This window comes from Pelophylax lessonae (assembly GCF_965119305.1).
Source record: "Pelophylax lessonae genome assembly, chromosome: 5".
In the NCBI taxonomy this organism is placed as follows: Eukaryota; Metazoa; Chordata; class Amphibia; order Anura; family Ranidae; genus Pelophylax; species Pelophylax lessonae.
The window spans coordinates 309,999,197-310,018,497 of record NC_138772.1 but is presented as its reverse complement, the minus strand read 5'-3'; the positions used below and the strand labels follow the sequence as shown (position 1 = coordinate 310,018,497).

The following is a 19,301-nucleotide window of genomic DNA, read 5'->3' as shown; positions in this document are numbered from 1 at the left end:
ATCTTTTAAGAAAAAAATCTTGCTAGGACCTAAGATCCCAGCAAGGTAAGACAGAAAATAACTGATTTGCTGAGGCAGAGAGAGAGAGGATATACCCTCTGGGACTGCCCCTAGGGTGTGGCCAGAGCTTTTTAATTTCCTGTCTAGTCCTGCTCCTGTGGAGGCAACATAACCCGAAGGTGCTGTATCACCGAGGACTACGTCTGTCAATGAGCGCTAGAGAAAACCACTTTAAATTAAATCTCTCTAAAACAGAGCTGATGATAACCCCCCACCCATGCCCCCCTCCATGACTCTTCCATCAAAACATCAAAATCAATAATGCAACCATCAATTCCTCCCCTCACACCAGGGTACTAGGTGTAATCCTAGACTCTGAACTGTCCTTTTAGCCCCAAATCCAATCGTGAAAAGTTTGTAGATTTCACCTCTCTAAAACTCGCCCCTTTTTAACTAATGAAACCACCAAGCTACTCACTCACTCCCTTGTAATCTTTCACCTTGACTTTTGCAACTCCCTTCTCCTCGGCCTACCTCTCCATAGGCTCTCCTTTTTCAGTCTATCATGAATGTTGCTGCCATACTCATCTACCTTACTACCTGCTCAGTGTCTGCTACCCCTCTCTGCTAATCCCTACATCTGTCCCGCTATCTCCTACTCTGGCTGCCTTTAGGTGATCTTCAAGGAAGCTTATGAAGCCTCCAACTTATCGTTTATCATGTCCATCAGCTCATCCCCCACAGTTAGAGCCTTTTGTACCACTTGCCCCACACTCTTAGATTGTAAGCTCCTATGAGCAGGACCCACTTAATCCTCTTGTAATTTAGTTAAACCAGAAAAGTATACTGAAATTTATACTTAAAAAGATAAAAAAATGAAAAACAGGGGAAAGACATTTGATATTTTAGACGAGATTATCATAGGTAAACACCATTACCTGGCTAATGTGACAAGTGTAGGTTTTGGCAAGTGTTTCAGTAAATGTTTCATGGACTGCACGAGGCCCTCAATCTCCATTTCTGAACTGACATGGTGTGGAAGCTCAGCATAATCACACGTAAGACCAGCCTGATGGATCTGAAAAACAGAAGAGTGGTAGCAAAACAAACAATGTCATTGTCTTAAAGTGTATGTTAGGGCTAAGTAAAAAAAAAAAAAAAAAAAACATTTATCACATATGTGCAATACAGGTTTTGTCTCTTTTTTTTTGTTTTGATTTAGGTAATTTTTATTGAAACGATTTCCCCAGTTTTTCAAGAAGAAAAAACACCATAAAAATAAAAAAACACAAATAAAGCATAGTTCCGATTTACAAACATACAAGTGCATTGCATAGGAAAACAATCACAAAACCCCAGGCATGGCGACAATGAGATTAACCTATGGAAAACGTGTGCACGCATGTTATATACAGTATATCACAAAAGTGAGTACAACCCAAAGCTTGTATAACAGTGGAAAATTTGCTGTCCCCTCAAAAATAACTCAACACACAGTCATTCATGTCTAAACCCCTGGCAACAAAAGTGAGTACACCTCTAAGTAAAAATGTTGAAATTGGGCCCAATTAGGTAATTTTCTCTCCCTGGTGTCATGTGACTTGTTAGTGTTACAAGGTCTCAGGTGTGAATGGGGAGCAGGTGTGTTAAATTTGGTGTTATCGCTCTCACTCTCATATACTGGTCATTGGAAGGTAAACATGGCACCTCATGGCAAAGAACTCTCTGGGATCTGAAAAAAGAATTGTTGCTCTACATAAAGATGGCCTGGGCTATAAGAATATTGCCAAGACCCTGAAACTGAGCTGCAATACGGTGGCCAAGACCATACAGCGGTTTAACAGGACAGGTTCCACTCAGAACAAGCCTTGCCATGGTCGACCAAAGAGGTTGAGTGCACATGCTCAGCATCATATCCAGAGGTTGTCTTTGTGACATAGACGTATGAGTGCTGCCAGCTTTGCTGCAAAGGTTAAAGGGGTGGCAGGGTCAGCCTGTCAGTGCTCAGACCATATGCCGCACACTGCATTAAATAGGTCTGCATAGCTGTCATCACAGATGGAAGCCTCTTCTAAAGATGATGCACAAGAAAGCCTGGAAACTTTGCTAAAGACAAGCAGACTAAGGACATGAATTACTGGAACCATGTCCTGTGGTCTGATGAGACCAAGATAAACTTATTTGGTTCAGATAGTGTCAAGCGTGTGTGGCAGCAACCAGGTGAAGAATACAAAGACAAGTGTGTCTTGCCTACAGTCAAACATGGTGGTGGGAGTGTCATGGTCTGGAGCTGCATGAGTGCTGCCGGTACTGGGGAGCTACAGTTCATTGAGGGAACCATGAATGCCAACATGTACTGTGACATACTCAAGCAGAGCCTGATCCCTTTCTCTTTAGTGACTGGGTCGCAGGGCAGTATTCCAACATGATAACGACCCCAAACACACCTCCAAGACGACCATTGTAAAGGTGAGGGACTGGACAAGCATGTCTCCAGACCTAAACCCTATTGAGCATCTGTGGGGCATTTATAAATGGATGGTGGAAGAGCACAAGGTCTCTAACATCCACCAGCTCCATGATTTCGTCATTGAGGAGTGGAAGAGGACTCCAGTGGCAACCTGTGAAGCTCTGGTGAAATCAATGTCCAAGTGGGTTAAGGCAGTACTAGAAAATAATGGTGGCCACACAAAATATTGACACCCTGGGCCCAATTTGGACATTTTAACTTAGGGGTGTACTCATTGTTGCCAGGGGTTTAGACAGGAATGGTTGTGTGTTGAGTTATTTTGAGGGGACAGCAAATTTACACTGTTGTACAAGCTGTGCACTCACTACTTTACATTGTAGCAAAGTGTAATTTCTTCAGTGTTGTCACATGAAAAGATAATAAAATTTTTAAAAATATGTAAGGGGAGTACTCACTTTTGTGAGATACCGTATGTCATGTGATAAAGAGCAATAGCATAAATCCTGAGATCATGGGGAGGTTAAAGAGAAAGGAGGGAAAGATTTGGTTGACAACAGCCATGGAGATCAGATATTTTGGAACTTTCTCTGGCAACTCATGTGCTGGTAAGTTAATTCTTCCCTGCATAATGTAGTGTTTACAGCAGTGCGCCACTTCAATAAAAGTAGGGTGAGTAGGTGAGAGCCGCTTCTGCAAAATTTGTTTTTGAGCAATGAATAGAGTATGGTTTCATAGCAATCTGCAATTTTGCGGTATTAAATCTCCTGGGATAATGCTCAGAATGGCAAGTTTAGGATCCAGAGGAACTTAGGTCCAGTAAGTATTTAAAAAATGGAGGACCAATAACAAAAACATTCAGGACACCTCTATAGCAGGTGAACCAGGGTACCCATATCTACTGTGCATTAAGGACAACAGCGTTGTCTCTGTATAGAACAATTGAGTAAGAGAAAGCGAACTTTCAAGGAATGAAATCCAGAGCTTGGGTCCATTGGTTGTCATCCATAATGCCAATATCATTTCTCCAATAGTGTCTGCAATTCAGTTAAAGCGTAGCACTGGCAGCTATCACCATTTCAAAGCATCTCCTATTAACCATTTTTATAGAGAGGAAGAGGATATAACCATTGTAAGAATCGAAGAAGCATTGTAGAAGTGGATTGAATTTGTAATGCATGTCGCAGTTGTAAATATTGGAAAAATAATTTGTTAGAAATATACTGCCTTGTAAAAGTGGTAAAAGGTAACATGACATTGTTGACAAACAGTTGGTGAAGAAATAAAATACCTAAATTCTTCCAGTGTTCAAATCCCTTAAGTTTATTTCAGAAAGAGTGGGGTTTTATGGCAAAGCTTAAATGAACAAGCTGAATTTTAGAAGCTGATTGGTCATCATGCACAGCTGTACCAGATTTTGCACTTTCCAGTTTTAGTAAATCAACCCTATTGTTTAGAACTATTATGTGTTGTAATAGTGTTAACAAATTGCCATGTGTTGTACAGTGCCTTGCGAAAGTATTCGGCCCCCTTGAACTTTGTGACCTTTTGCCACATTTCGGGCTTCAAACATAAAGATATAAAACTGTAATTTTTTGTGAAGAATCAACAACAAGTGGGACACAATCATGAAGTGGAACAAAATTTATTGGATATTTCAAACCTTTTTAACAAATAAAAAACTGAAAAATTGGGCGTGCAAAATTATTCAGCCCCCTTAAGTTAATACTTTGTAGCGCCACCTTTTGCTGCGATTACAGTTGTAAGTCGCTTGGGGTATGTCTCTATCAGTTTTGCACATCAAGAGACTGAAATTTTTGCCCAACAGCTCAAGCTCAGTGAGGTTGGATGGAAAGGGTTTGTGAACAGCAGTTTTCAGTTATTTCCACAGATTCTCGATTGGATTCAGGTCTGGACTTTGACTTGACCATTCTAACACTTGGATATGTTTATTTGTGAACCATTCCATTGTAGATTTTGCTTTATGTTTTGGATCTTTGTCTTGTTGGAAGACAAATCTCCATCCCAGTCTCAGGTCTTTTGCAGACTCCATCAGGTTTTCTTTCAGAATGGTCCTGTATTTGGCTCCATCCATCTTCCCATCAATTTTAACCATCTTCCCTGTCCCTGCTGAAGAAAAGCAGGCCCAAACCATGATGCTGCCACCACCATGTTTGACAGTGAGGATGGTGGGTTCAGGGTGATGAGCTGTGTTGCTTTTACGCCAAACCTAACGTTTTGCATTGTTGCCAAAAAGTTTAAATTTGGTTTCATCTGACCAGAGCACCTTCTTCCACATGTTTGGTGTGTCTCCCAGGTGGCTTGTGGCAAACTTTAAACTACACTTTTTATGGATATCTTTAAGAAATGGCTTTCTTCTTGCCACTCTTCCATAAAGGCCAGATTTGTGCAGTATACGACTGATTGTGGACAGAGTATCCCACCTCAGCTGTAGATCTCTGCAGTTCATCCAGAGTGATCATGGGCCTCTTGGCTGCATCTCTGATCAGTCTTCTCCTTGTATGAGCTGAAAGTTTAGAGGGACGGCCAGGTCTTCGTAGATTTGCAGTGGTCTGATACTCCTTCCATTTCAATATTATCGCTTGCACAGTGCTCCTTGGGATGTTTAAAGCTTGGGATATCTTTTTGTATCCAAATCCGGCTTTAAACTTCTCCACAACAGTATCTTGGACCTGCCTGGTGTGTTCCTTGTGCTTCATGATGCTCTCTGCGCTTTAAACGGACCTCTGAGACTATCACAGTGCAGGTGCATTTATACAGAGACTTGATTAAACACAGGTGGATTCTATTTATCATCATTAGTCATTTAGGTCAACATTGGATCATTCAGAGATCCTCACTGAACTTCTGGAGAGAGTTTGCTGCACTGAAAGTAAAGGGGCTGAATAATTTTGCACGCCCAATTTTTCAGATTTTTATTTGTTAACAAAGTTTTAAATATCCAATAAATGTCGTTCCACTTCATGATTGTGTCCCACTTGTTGTTGATTCTTCACAAAAAATTACAGTTTTATATCTTTATGTTTGAAGCCTGCAATGTGGCAAAAGGTCACAAAGTTCAAGGGGGCCGAATACTTTCGCAAGGCACTGTATATTAGTAAAAGGGTGGGGAAGCTTTGCTTAATGTAAAAATGTCCCACTACTAGATGTATACAAGGGAATCTCAGGGTAACTGAAACAGAATTATCTTTTGGATTGGGTCTTTAGCGTTTAGAGTGTCCCATCTGAAGAAATGCTGCAATTGGGAGGCTAGAAAATATAATTTAGCATTGGGGACTGTCGGGTCCCCCCCAAATCCTTAGGGAGTTGGAGAGTAGGAAGTCTAATTCTGGAGTGCCTTTGCTTCCAGGTAGGCTCCCTAAAAAGTGGCTCCATCTTTCAAAAGATTTGTGTCAAACTAAATAGAGAAATTGTGGAGTATATACAGTAGTTGTGGCATCAAAATACATTTTTTATTAAGTTAGCTCTGCCTATTATGAACAGCAATTTACAACAATGTCCTGCCGGTCTTCTTCAAATTAAGTAGAAGTGGATCCACACATTCTTAGCAATGTATTCAGTTACTGTCCGAGAAACCATGACTCCCAAATATTTAAAGGCAGAGACCACAGAGATTTGACTGGCTATTTAGGGTAGGTCAGTGGGTATAGGGTCCAGCGGTTAAAGAACAAATTTGTCCCAGTTTATGGTAAAACCAAAAAATACCATAAGTGGATATAAGGGTCATGGCATTTGCCAGGGAAGTATAAGTATCTCCCAGATATAGCAAGGTATTGTCAGCATATAAGGCTATTTTATATTCCCCCATTACTCTACCAAATATTATATCTGTGGATTGCCTAGTTTTCTCTGTAAAAGCACTGCAAGTACATAAACAAATCTTGTTAAATCGGCCACTCCTGTCAGCTAAGAACAGGAAACTGAGGCCACAATTCGCTAGGGCTACATAACACATAAAGTTCAATGTGACTGTGGTCTGGTCAACACAATCAATGAATTGAGTGTTAACACCAGCAACCACTGGATTTTAACTTAGCGGCTTAAGTCGGCCATTGACAGTTCAAACAATGTATGGGCAACCAGCCTGCCAGATTTTACATGCAATTATCACTAGCGGCTAGTATAGCTGCTAGCAATAATTGCTGTGCTCTCACGGCATTGATGGCTGTGGGGACAGGAAAGAAAATCGCTCCATCTATGGCCGGCCTTAGACCAATTAACTAAAGTATGGGAAATGAGTGCAGAGGTGAACTTCAAGGGCAGAGCCCACCTAGACATAGATGAAAGGGGAAATCCCTATCAACTTCTGTCAGATGGTCAAAGTTTATCTAAGAGAAACAAGCACTGACTGAAGTTCCGCTATGAGGGTCACCTCTAAAGAAGAGAGGATCTCAGGGTTGGACAACTGAAGTATCCCAGACTCAATTAGAAATAATGGGTATTACTATGGCAGATTTCGCTAGGGAAATAGGAGGTGGACATTAAAAACCTCCATAATCAGGGGAACTAACAATTTGCAATAGCTGAGTCACAAGGCCTTGTAAAAGAGCAGTCTCTGGTAGGAAAAACCGCTCAAAGATTAAAAAGATGTGGGTCAGAAAAGGCTGCCATCACAGGTGGTTCTGACTAGGATCTGTGAGAAGCACAAAACTCACAATCTTTCCCTGCATCAAATAAACCTTGCACATAATGCAAAACAGAACCTGATGAAATGTGTTGTGTGCAGCCGCAGGATAACTATCCACACGATTAAAGACACAGATGTTACTATCGGCTGCTTCTGTCACTGCTCCCCCACTTTGCAGGGACATGCGGAAAGAAAGAGAGGCTGAGCCTGGAGTTTGACTGTCTTCCTCCCTCCTCTGATGGCATCACCTTCCGCAGTACAGTCTGTAGATGCAGATCCTCTCCCAGATACTTGAAAGATTTATTTCAACTGCCGGAAGAGGACTCTCAAAAACAGGTGTCTTTCAAGTGTCTTGGGTGAATTGACAACTATGCACTTGGGAACTTTATCTTCATGGTCAGGCAGTCAGTCCCCTGGCCTGTGAATCCGCTGTGCATATCGTGTATGTTTCCGGGAGAAAGAGGAGGGTTTGCACACTTTCAGGCTGAGATGAAGAGGAAGCCAAACACTGAGAAGTTATTATAAACCTGTAAACCGCTTCCTGTTACTACAGAACCCATCCAATGCAGCAGTAGTCTTTCAGAAGTCCAGAACCAAAATGTAATAATTATATTCGAAATACAGCACCTCCCTCTTTTGAACCTTCCAAATTATTATTTTGAACATACAATCTGTATGTCAGGCTGAAACTAAGGGGGGAATTAAGGCTCAGTTTTCCTGTATTCTTCTTTTGCAATAAGTATGGGATCTAAGATATTTTGGAGAGACATTAAAGTGTAATTAAACCCATTCATTTAATGGTAACAGTCACAGTTACTTGGGCTCTCAACCGAAGCCATCAAATGTCTTGCGTCATAACTGATCACATGTGGAGCACAAAGACAACTTCAGATAAAAACATATGCTAAGTTGGCAGCTTCCTTGGCAGTAAAAGATAGGAGGGTTAGGTTCTGCTTTAAGTCAATAATTAATCTCCAAAGTCTTAACTCCTTAAGACTTTGATATAAGTGGCTTTATGACTTCGTTTTTGAATAGAAAAAATGCTCAAAAGTATATTTGCTAATTGTATGTTGTCTGCTCACAAATGTATATATGTAAGGGTCCATCGGGTCTACAAGACTCAGACATGCTTTCTTACTTGTATCAGAGCACTTGTTTCCCAGTATGCTGGCTATAAAAATAAAGATTAATGAAAACGCTTATCTTCTTGCTCATTTGAATATTTCTTCAACATTATCTTATTTGTTAATGCAAATCAAGTCATGTGCTGAATCTATAAATGTAAATGTTACCACATATCTGAGAATAAAAACATCTTATTCTGTGCACACACACTTATTAAATATGATGGTTTATCGGGGCATTCTTGCAGAGAGATGATGGGTTGAAGGTGGGAAACGAGGTGGTAAGAAGTGCACAGAATGTAGAAATTTAGGAGGCATATGACAACCTTTATTCATTAGGATATCCATCTCAAATTATTATGCCATCTTTCTATTTCATTTGTTTAGCATCACTCTAAGTCATCCTGATTCCATATACTGATTTGCACTATCCACCAGTTCACAAATGAAGAGCATATTTTTAAAAATGGGTAGGAAGAGAGTAGGCAAATGCACAATATCCATTATTGTCTAGGGCACAGGTGTCAAACACAAGGCCCGCAGGCCGAATGCGGCCTGCCAGGTCATTTCATGTGGCCCTCACACCTCTCCTGCCGCTACAGCACCCCCCTAATCTCACCCCATCTTGTCTTAGTAGTTGGCAGCAGAGGGGATGACAGAACTCCTCCACCAGATCCTGCACTTCCCTGTGCAGCCGCGGAGGCACTCGTCTCTGCCACCCTCCTCCCCATATCAGGAGTCGGCAGCAGAAAGGAGGACAGATCTTTCTACAGATCCTTCACCTCTGAGTACAGCTTCAGCACCCCCTTGTCTCTGCATCCCCTGGTCTCGACATTCAGCAGACTCTGGCAGTTGACTCCAGCCCTCCCCTGGTCTTCCACCAGACTCTGCACTTTCTGCTTCCCAGCCCCTTCCCCAGCTTCTCCCTGGCAGAAGCACAAGGTAAGAGGGGTGAACTATAATTTAAAGGAGGGTGGGGGGCTCTTCACATCTGATGTAAGGTGGGGTCGGGGTGGGAGTGCTCTGGACATCTAGTCTTATAAATACAACCGGCCCTTTGTAGGCAATCATAATACTGATGTGGCCCACAATGAAATTGAGTTTGACACCCCTGGTCTAGGGATAGCGCACACCCTTTTTCAGGGGAAAATTACTTTACAGCTCTCTAGAGGTAAAGTCACATGGTAAAGTGACAATCCTGTAAAAAACTAGGTACTGTGTTTCTATTACTGAGATCAATTACTGAATCAGTAAGGGATGTGAATATTGTGATTTTCCTAACAAATTATATATTAAAAAAAAAAAGCTCTTGTATGACCTTTCTCCATGATGAGCATAGATGTTGTAATAAGACTTCCATTGTACTTGAAGAATTACAAATAAAAGGAAATTAAAGTGCTTCTTTACCCTAAAGCTTTATGCCCCCTCCACCTACTCTACCACATTTGGCACAATAAAAATGTTCTGAGGGAGAGGGTACCTAGTTTTACCCCCAGCCTTCGGGGACACGTCACAGGTCCCAGAAGGCTGCGCGACCATTCACAAAGCACAGCATGACTTGCGGATGAGCAGTGGAAAGTTGGCTGTGGAGCAGCAAAGAATAACAGCTGGCTTCCATTAGCAAACATGCCAGTGCTAGGGACCCAAAGACTGGCAAAGAACTGGCCTGAGTGAGGACAGCGCTGGATCCCTAGGCAGGTAAGTGTCCTGTTTTAAAAGTCAGCAGCTACAGTATTTGTAGCTGCTGACTTTTAACTTTTTTACTTTCTAGGGTGAAGAGCTAATTAAAGTAGTCAAACAATATACAAAATATTCAAATATAACAAATATTACCATTTCATAGTCTGGCGATTGCATTCTGGATTTCAAGCTCTGTACCAGCGGAACTAGACTGCTCATTCTGAAAAATAAAATACATAGATGCAGGGAACTAAGGAAAAAATAAGAAGCAAATAATCAGAAACAATTTTCTGTCTCTTTTGCCTTCTCTAAAAAAGGGTAACTTTTCAAAGTGTAGATTTTAGCACTTTTCGCATAAGCATTACTTTGCACTGCCTTACTGATTAACACCGTATTTGTTATTTTTACATTTTTCAAATTGTGTGAACGGTTCTTGCATTCAGCAAAACTAAAACCAACATAAATGAGAATAGGATACCGAAAAGCAGGCAAGAATTGTCAGTCCTCACAGATTTGATGAAAACAAACTTACACAGATCTTAGGGGATGAGTGATGCAGCTGTCCAGTTTCTTTTGTGTCACAGTGAAACAGCTTGTCTTTCTTGGGAGTACTTTTAATTTAGGCTTTTTCACAAATTGAATAGATATTTTAACTTAAGGGTCTGCTGATGAAATAGAACTAGAGGGCAAAATAAAAAAAATACAAGAAAAATGCACCTCATCCCCTAAAACTTGCTTTACCTGACATAATAATAACAACGTGTTTTCTGCTGCCTTGTTAAAGGTGTAATTTGATGATGAAGCAAATGCTTGCTGACAATTTAAAGACTGGCATAAAACAAAACTGCAAAACCACTGGACTGAGCAGAAAGTGTTGATTAATCTATCGGTATATGTTTTTGTAGATGGAGCTGCTGTTTACAATTCCTGCTAATCCAACATCTTCCTCTAGTGGCTGCCTTTGAATATTACACTACAATGATAGTTCAGAAGAAATCTTTATTAGGTAAACCCTCTTTTAGGCAGTCATCACCAGAACAAGTGTACCATTTGGACAATTTCCCCTCTTGAGGCAGACTTGATGGGTCGCTTGACCTTTTTCTGCCATCGCTCTTTTATTTCTGTCCCAGTGACAACTTACTTTCAATGACAAATAGAAAGGGTGAATCTCCCCAATGGGAACATAGAAAAAAAAAATAGAAATGTTGACAAAGATTCTTGCCAAACCCTATGCAAAACCAACAAAAATGTTCTGATACACTTTAAAAAGATCCTGCCACCAACTCATAAAACTGCACTAACCCCCACAGTGAAATCGACTACCTAAAATGTTTACTTGCAGTGTTTGTTCCATAGACTCTTTTTATACACTTGCCTTTGAGCTAGCTAGAACATTTGACTACTCCAGGAAAGCCAATTCCCCAGGACAACCCTTCCCTCCCTCCTTTTTGTCTTAGCCCTCTTTTCTTCTGGTAATGTCTAATTATTCTCTGTGCTAGCCCAGAAAATCCACCTCTCCTCCTCTCCACCCTACAAAACTTTTTTCTTTGAAAAGATGGAACAGCAAAGACCCACCCTGACATTCCATTGACACTGAATGATATTCAAACATTGAATGATCAACTCCTGTATAAGGGTCTATTTGCAAATGCCTATTTCACTATGTCAAAGTTTCTCTAACAATGGCATAGATTAACCACTTTAGGACTGCTTACTGTGCTGCTACTGCGGCACAGTGGCAGCCCTGTGTCCAGCGACGTAGACCTATGTCACAGGACTCCTGCCTGTCTCGGCGGCGCGCGCGCCACCGGAGGTTCGCTCCAGCGGGAGTCAGGCCGGAGGAGGAGAGCCAGCGATCACCGTTTCTCTTCCCCGATCATTGGGGAAAGAGTGAGAAAATCCACCCGCTTGTGTAAACAAAGCGGGCAGATCTTCTCTGTGACAGACAAGGACAGATCACAGGATTCAGCATAGCTGAACCTGCGATCTCTGTTTCTGTCACAGAACCCCCTCCCCCCACACACGTCATTAAGCATGAGGCATACATTTAACCCCTTAATCACCAACCGTGTTAACCCCTTGCCAGTATCATTATTACAGTAACAGCGCATATTTTTAGCACTGATTACTGTAGGAATATGACTGGTCCCCCCAAAAGTGTAAAAAATGTCAGTTAGGGGTCCGATCTGTCTGCCGCAATGTCGCAGTCCCGCAAAAAAAAAAAAAATGCAGATCGCCCGCCATTACTAGTAAAACAATAAAAATGACAAATCTTTCCCGTAGTTAGTAAACGCGAAGACTTGCAAGTCTATCATTTTACTACACATATAATCTCATAGGAAGGATGGAGTTGTGACTGGGTCTCTGTAAGAATGCTCTCTGCGGAACAGTTCCTTCAGCACCCCTTTTCATTCTTGGAGTCTCATTTCCTGCTATGCATCTTATATTAAAGAGTATTTAGGCATTTACACAGAAATACTTAACTTCCTCCCATCCGCGCTATAGCCGAAGTACGGCTGCAGCGCGGACTCACATTTTCGGGAAGCCGTCTTTAAACAGCCTCCCAGACACAGGCTCCCCGCGCGCTCCCGCGCATCGGGGAAAATCTGTGTCGGCCGTGTCCCTTGGACACAGCCGATCACAGATCGTGGTGAATGGCCAATCACAGTGGCCATTCACCACGTGATCGGACCGTCCAATGAGAGATGATCTCATATGTAAACATATGAGATCATCTCTCATCACCAGCGCTCCTTCCTCACACAGAGACTGCGTGTGAGGAAGGAGGAGAGCCGATCAGCCGTCGGGACACAGAAGAATGTAATCAGGGCACTGATCACCAGTGCCCTGATTACACAAGGTACATTAAACACACTAACTGCCCCCCATCAGTGCCCACCATCAGTGCCCCCCATCAGTGCCCACAATCATTGCCCATAGTGCTGCCAGTCAGTGCCCATCAGTGCCTGCTCATCTAGGCACTGATGAGCACTGACTGGCAGCACTATGGGCACTGATGGTGTTACCCATCAGTGCTCATCAGTGCTGCCCGCCAGTGCCCATCAGTGCCGCCCGCCAGTGCCCATCAGTGCCGCCCGCCAGTGCCCATCAGTGCCGCCCGCCAGTGCCCATCAGTGCCGCCCATCAGTGCCCATCAGTGCCACCTCTGTGCCCAGCAGTGCCACCTCTCAGTGCCGCCTATCAGTGCTCATCAGTGCAGCATATTAGTACCTCCTCATCAGTGCCACCTCATCAGTGCCCATAAGTGCCACCTCATCAGTGCCCATCAGTGCAGCCTATCAGTGCCGCCTCATCAGCGCACATCAGTGAAGGAGAAAAATGTATTTATTTTTAAAATTTACTCGCAGAAAATAAGAAAAACTTTTTTCAGAATTTTCTGTCTTTTTTCTTTTTTTTTTTGTAAAAAATAAAAAACCCAGAGATGATTAAATACCACCAAAAGAAAGCTCTATTTGTGTGAAAAAAATGATAAAAATTTCATATGGGTACATTGTAGCATGACCGCGCAACTGTCATTCAAATTGTGACAGCGCTGAAAGCTGAAAATTGGTCTGGATGGGAAGGGGGTTTAAGTGCACAGAAGGCAAGTGGTTAAAGGCAATGTAAAGGCAAGATTTACCTGTAAAATCTATTTCTTGGAATACTGTATAGGACACAGACTGTGTTATAGGCAGGTACCTTTAAGTGATTATATACTAGCAAAAAAAGCTGTGAGGACTCCCATATAACCCCTCCTACTCCCAGCAATTCCCAGTTCTTTGCTAGTGTTTATTGGTGTTAGATGTATTCTCTCTATCGAGTTTAATGTGAGTGTTAATGGCACTTACTGATTTTCTTCAACTCTTAAGCTGCCAGCAATCCTCAGTTCTGTAGCAAGCAATCAAGGACTCCAGGAGGAATGGTGGCCTGGGTCCTGAATTGGACAGGTAAGTAAAAAAAGATTTTTGACTTACCATAAAATCTATTTCTCTGATGTTCATTGACAGACACAGCTCCTGATCTTCTTAACCATTGGGTTATACTGCCTCCAATAGGAGTAGGACAATAGGCAGAAAAAACAAACTGGCTACGCCTATGGGCAGTCCCAGGGGGTATACTTCCTCTCTCTGCTATAGGTACTCAGTTTTGTTACAAGCAGTGTCAGAAGAATTACAACTCCACAGAGGGGTGGGTGCTGTGTCCGTCAATGAACATCAGAGAAATGGATTTTATGGTAAGTCAAAAAACCCATTTGTTCTTTCGTTCATTGACAGACACGGCTCTTGATCTTCTTAACCATTGGGACGTCCCAAAGCAGTGTTAAGCATGAGGGGTGGGAACAGCGAAAAAGAAACTCCCAAGGCTAACTATAGCTAACCAGGTAAACAGGAGTTCAACCAAAACAACTGGAGCTCACCTGAAAAAAAACAATACACCCTCAAAGAGGACCAAGGTCCTCTAAACAGCAGCCTGCAAAACCTTGCAGGCCAAAGGAAGCATCTGTAGATGCCAACACATCCACTTTATAGAACTTTGTGAACGTGTGCATTGATGATCAGGTGGCCGCCTTGCAAACCTGCGTCACTGACACCTGATGATGGAAGGCCCAGGAGGCACTGAGCGCCCGAGTAGAGAGTGCCTTGACAGGGAAAGGAGGAACCTGACCATTGATGGAATAGGCCTGAATCACCGTCTGTCTATACCATCTGGAAATGGTTGCAGGAAGGGGACAACCCTTTTCGAGGCCCATACGTAAGCACAAATAGTGAGTCTGATTTCCTAAAAGACTCCATAGCTGCCGTGTACACCCTAATTGCCCGGACCACATCCAAGGCATGCAAAGCAATTTCCTTCAGATGTTTAGGGCTGGGACACAGGAAGGCAACAAAATGTCTTCATTCAAATGAAAATCAGAGACAACCTGAGGAAGGAACGACGGACAGGGGCAAAGAACCACCTTATCACTGTGAACCACCAAGTAAGGCGAACGACAGGGTAACGCTGCCAATTTCGACACCCTGCACGCAGAGGTGAAAGCCACCAAAAGACCATCAGTGCTGCATATCAGTGCCGCCTATCAGTGCCCATCAGTGCTGCATATTAGTGCCTCCTCGTCAGTGCAGCCTCATCAGTGCAGGAAAAACCGTATCTATTTACAAAATTTTATAACAAACAAAAAACTTTTTTTTTTTTCAAACTTTTTGGTCTTTTTTTATTTGTGTAGCAAAAAGAAAAAAACTTGCAGTGATCAAATAACACCAAAAGAAAGCTCTATTTGTGGGAAGAAATGACATAAATTTGGTTTAGGTACAGTGTTGCATGACCACGCAATTGTCATTCAAAATGCAACAGCGCTAAAAGCTGAAAATTGGCCTGGGCAGGAAGGGGGTGTAAGTGCCCTGTATTGAAGTGGTAAACCATAGGTCTAGAGACCTCCAGCATCTCCAATGCCAGACAAGTCCTTGCCTCTTAATCAACACTGAAATAATGCCAGATTTTTAGTGTTAATAAAGCAGAAGTGGGTTTCCCCTGAAAGGAATCTCCAGTTCAGAGGAAAAAGCCTCTAAATCCTCCCTCTTTTTCCTCTGCTCTGCTGTCCACTTTTGGGTTTAAGATTATGATCAGATAAAAACAATGTATCAGAGACAGATCTTGGTGGAGAGGATTTCTACCCAGGAAAAGGGAGGCACCCGGGGGTTCGATACCCACAATTCCTGATGAACAGTTCCAACGCAAGGGATGAAAGGAAACTAACTTCCCTGGCTTCACCCACTTTAGAAGGGCATACCCCCTCAGCAAGGGCGTCTTTAGGGTCTGGGTCATACCAATGTGGATCGCCTCTGTCCTGGACCTAGCACACTTTGGTCAACCCAATGGATGTACTATCTGCCAAGGTGGGCACCTATTGCAGGATTCAGTGCCCAGAGCAACATTATAGACTGGCCCCCTGTCTTTGCTGGTGGGGTCCAGTATCCGAATCTCTTGCTGTGGGACAGTGATTCAGAAACTGCACAAAATGCTGCTGTGACCAAAGAAGAAAGTTGATTCAAGAATGTTGGTAAGTGCAATTAACACTCAAAGTACACTCAGTAGAGAGAATACATTGAACACTTAAAGCGGTAGTATACTCCGCTATATGACGTTTACCTACAGGTAAGCCTATAATAAGGCTTACCTGTAGGTACAATTAATATCTCCTAAACCTGCATGGTTTAGGAGATATTCAACCTGCATGCAGCCACTGACGTCTGCAGCGCATGCGCTCTGAAGGTCCGGCGGACCTTCAGAGCTCCTTGCCGGAAAGTGAAACTCCCGCGTGCACGTGCGGGAGTGACGTCATCGCGGCTCCGGCCACTCACAACGCTGGAGCCACCGAACCAGGAAGAGACGCCGAGGGAGCATGTCAGCTCCCCCAGTGTTGTCCAGATGACCAGGCCGGGGCTTCGTTCTAAGGTATTTCATAATGAGCTAGTATGCGATGCATTCTAGCTCATTTTGCCTTTGTCCTGCAGGGTTTATTCATTTTTTTTTTTGAGTATACAACCGCTTTAAAGACACTAGTAGAGAACTGAGGATTACTGGGAGAAAGGAGTTATATGATAGCTTTTTTGCCAGTATCTTAACACTTGAAGGTACCTGCCTAAAAGCGAAAAAAAAAAAAAAATCTCTCTGCAGTGCGGTATAATCCCCATCAAATTTATTTTAAGCAATAAGAGCTGAAAATATTTCAAATAGTTGAAAAGAATAGTCTTTATGGAAAATTAGACATGCATTATATAACTCATTGAACTTTAATATGAGTCTTAAACGATTGCATTTACATAAGCTTAGTTATAAAATATGTATAATTGTCCACTTAGTTAGCTTAACCTACTTTGCCTTAGGATGAGTCGGAGCCTGATAGGCCATATGAGAATTTGCACTAGCAGCTTTCTGAGCTCAGTTGATGATAAAGCACCATCTCCTAAACATGTATAACAGTATCAAATAACAAAGCTTCATCTTTAACCACTTCCCGTCCGCCCTATTACAGATCGACGGCGGGAATGTGGTTGTGTTATCCTGACCGGACGTCATATGACGGCGGCAGGATAACACAGCTCTGGGCGCCCCCCGGGGGCGCGCAGAGCGGCGATCGGTGATGCGAGGTGTCAGTCTGACACCCTGCATCTCCGATCTCGGTAAAGAGCCTCTGACGGAGGCTCTTTACCATGTGATCAGCCATGTCCAATCACGGCTGGTCACATAGTAAAACAGCAACAGCCGTTGATTGGCTTTCCTTAGTTCGTGCCTGACAGGCACGAGTAAAGGAGCGCTGATCGACGGCTCCCCTGACAGGGGGGGGGGGTCGGCACTGGTAATCAGATCATTAAATATCAGTGCAGACCCTCGGGGGGGGGGGGGTGCCACTAGATCCACCAGGGATGCCCACTATGACCCCAGGGATGCCCACTATGACCCCAGGGATGCCCACCATGACCCCAGGGATGCCCACTATGGCCACCAGGAATGGCAATCAGGGCTCAGGGAGCCCCCCATTGCCCTCCCCATCAGTGCTGCCCACCAGTGTCCTCCATATCAGTGCTGCCCACAAGTGCCCATCATTGCCATCCTTTAGTGTCGCCCACCAGTGCCCATTATTGCCCACCAGTGCCGCCTATCAGTGCCCATTAGTGCCCATCAGTGCCGCCCGTCAGTGCCGATCAGTGCCGCTCCATCAGTGCCCACCAGTGCCGCCTATCAGTGCCCATTAGTGCCCGTCAGTGCCACCTATCAGTGCCCAGCAGTGCCGCCTATCAGTGCCCACCAATGCTGCATATCTGTGCTACCTATCAGTGCCACATATCAGTGCCACATATCAGTGCCTATCAGTGCCGCCTATCAGTGCCGCCTCATCAGTGCCACCCCATCAGTGCCACCCCATCAGTGCCACCCCATCAGTGCCACCCCATCAGTGCCACCCCATCAGTGCCTGTCAGTGCAGTCTCATCAGTGCAGGAAAAAACTTATTTATTTACAAAATTGTATAACAAACAAAAAAACGTTTTTTTTTTTTTCAAACTTTTCGGTCTTTTTTTATTTGTTTAGCAAAAAGGAAAAAAAAAAAATCGCACAGGTGATCAAATACCACCAAAAGAAAGCTCTATTTGTGGGGGGAAAATGACATAAATTTGGTTTAGGTACATTGTTGCATGACCGCGCAATTGTCATTCAAAATGCAACAGCGCTAAAAGTGGAAAATTGGCCTGGGCAGGAAGGGAGGGAAGTGCCCTGTATTAAAGTGGTTAAAAGAAATATAAACAAAATATTTATATTCCAATGAACACTGAGGTGTTGAGAGACAGCGGGCTCAATTTACAAAGCAGTATCTACCCCTTTAAGAACAGCGGTAAAATACCTCTTTTTCAAATTTTTTTGCAATTCACTAAAAAACGCTACTAAAATACTGCATGTGTTATTTTATGAAGTGATGCAGCCTTTTAGTACTGAAAGCCAAAGGTATTTTAATGCTGGCAGTTGCCGGCATCCTTAACAACCACTAAACAGCATGGTTGTTAAGGAGTGGGCGACTGCCGGCGTCCCTAACAACCAGTCAATTTCTTTCCCCCCCCCTGCCGGGCTGCAGTAACAACAGGTGCACACATCACTAGGCTGCATGCTCAGATAAGGGTCTGGTATGAAATTTGGGGGGGCATGCCACTTTTAAAAAGAATGTTGGCGTGGGGTTCCTCTTATAATTCATATCGGACCCGAAGGGCCAAATATGGATTGAGGGGGCCCCCACGCTAGTTTTTTTTATTTATATTTATATGCTAGAAATTCTTTTGTGCACATTCTACTGTCAGCTGGGAACGCCCACTCCTTAACAACCTTGATTTTACTGACTGAGAAGGACGCTGGTGGCCACCCGTTAGTTAACAATAAACTGTTTATTGGTTAAGGATGCCAGCGGGTGGCAGCTTCTTAACCAGCGCTAATTTAATATATTCCTTGAATAATACGTGGCTACACAACAACTTCTTCAACATGTATTTATTTATTTATATAGTTTAGTGAATTGGCTCAGATTGAGTCCGTTTATACGGTATTTACTGTGCCTTTTTTTCTTTACTAATGCGGTATATACCGCATAAACTGACAGTGAATCAACATTTTGAATATCGCATGAGATAATTAGAAAAAATTTGTCATGCGATCCAAATTATCTCATGCAATATACTTTAGTGAATTGAGCCCAGCATGCCTTATCAGCATGAGGTTAAGCATTTGATACAGCAACAATATTTTAACCTCATAGGGTTTTTGAGCTCTGGTTCCTCAGAAAAAGTAGGAAATTCAAAATAAGAGAAAACAAATAAAAGATGTTTCAAAAGTAAGACTG

General features: G+C 43.0%; 1 protein-coding gene across 1 annotated transcript in view; it reads right to left on the bottom strand.

The window, feature by feature from the left end:
• Nucleotides 1–19,301, bottom strand: part of LOC309556754 (UPF0489 protein C5orf22 homolog) — a 137,132-nt gene that overhangs the window by 20,595 nt on the left and 97,236 nt on the right. Inside the window, exons 7-8 of the mRNA XM_082259250.1 lie at nucleotides 10,073–10,139; nucleotides 939–1,078 (exon numbers count right to left, since the gene is read on the bottom strand). Of these exons, the coding sequence (XP_082115376.1) occupies nucleotides 939–1,078; nucleotides 10,073–10,139 (207 nt within the window). The remainder of the gene's footprint in view (nucleotides 1–938; nucleotides 1,079–10,072; nucleotides 10,140–19,301) is intronic.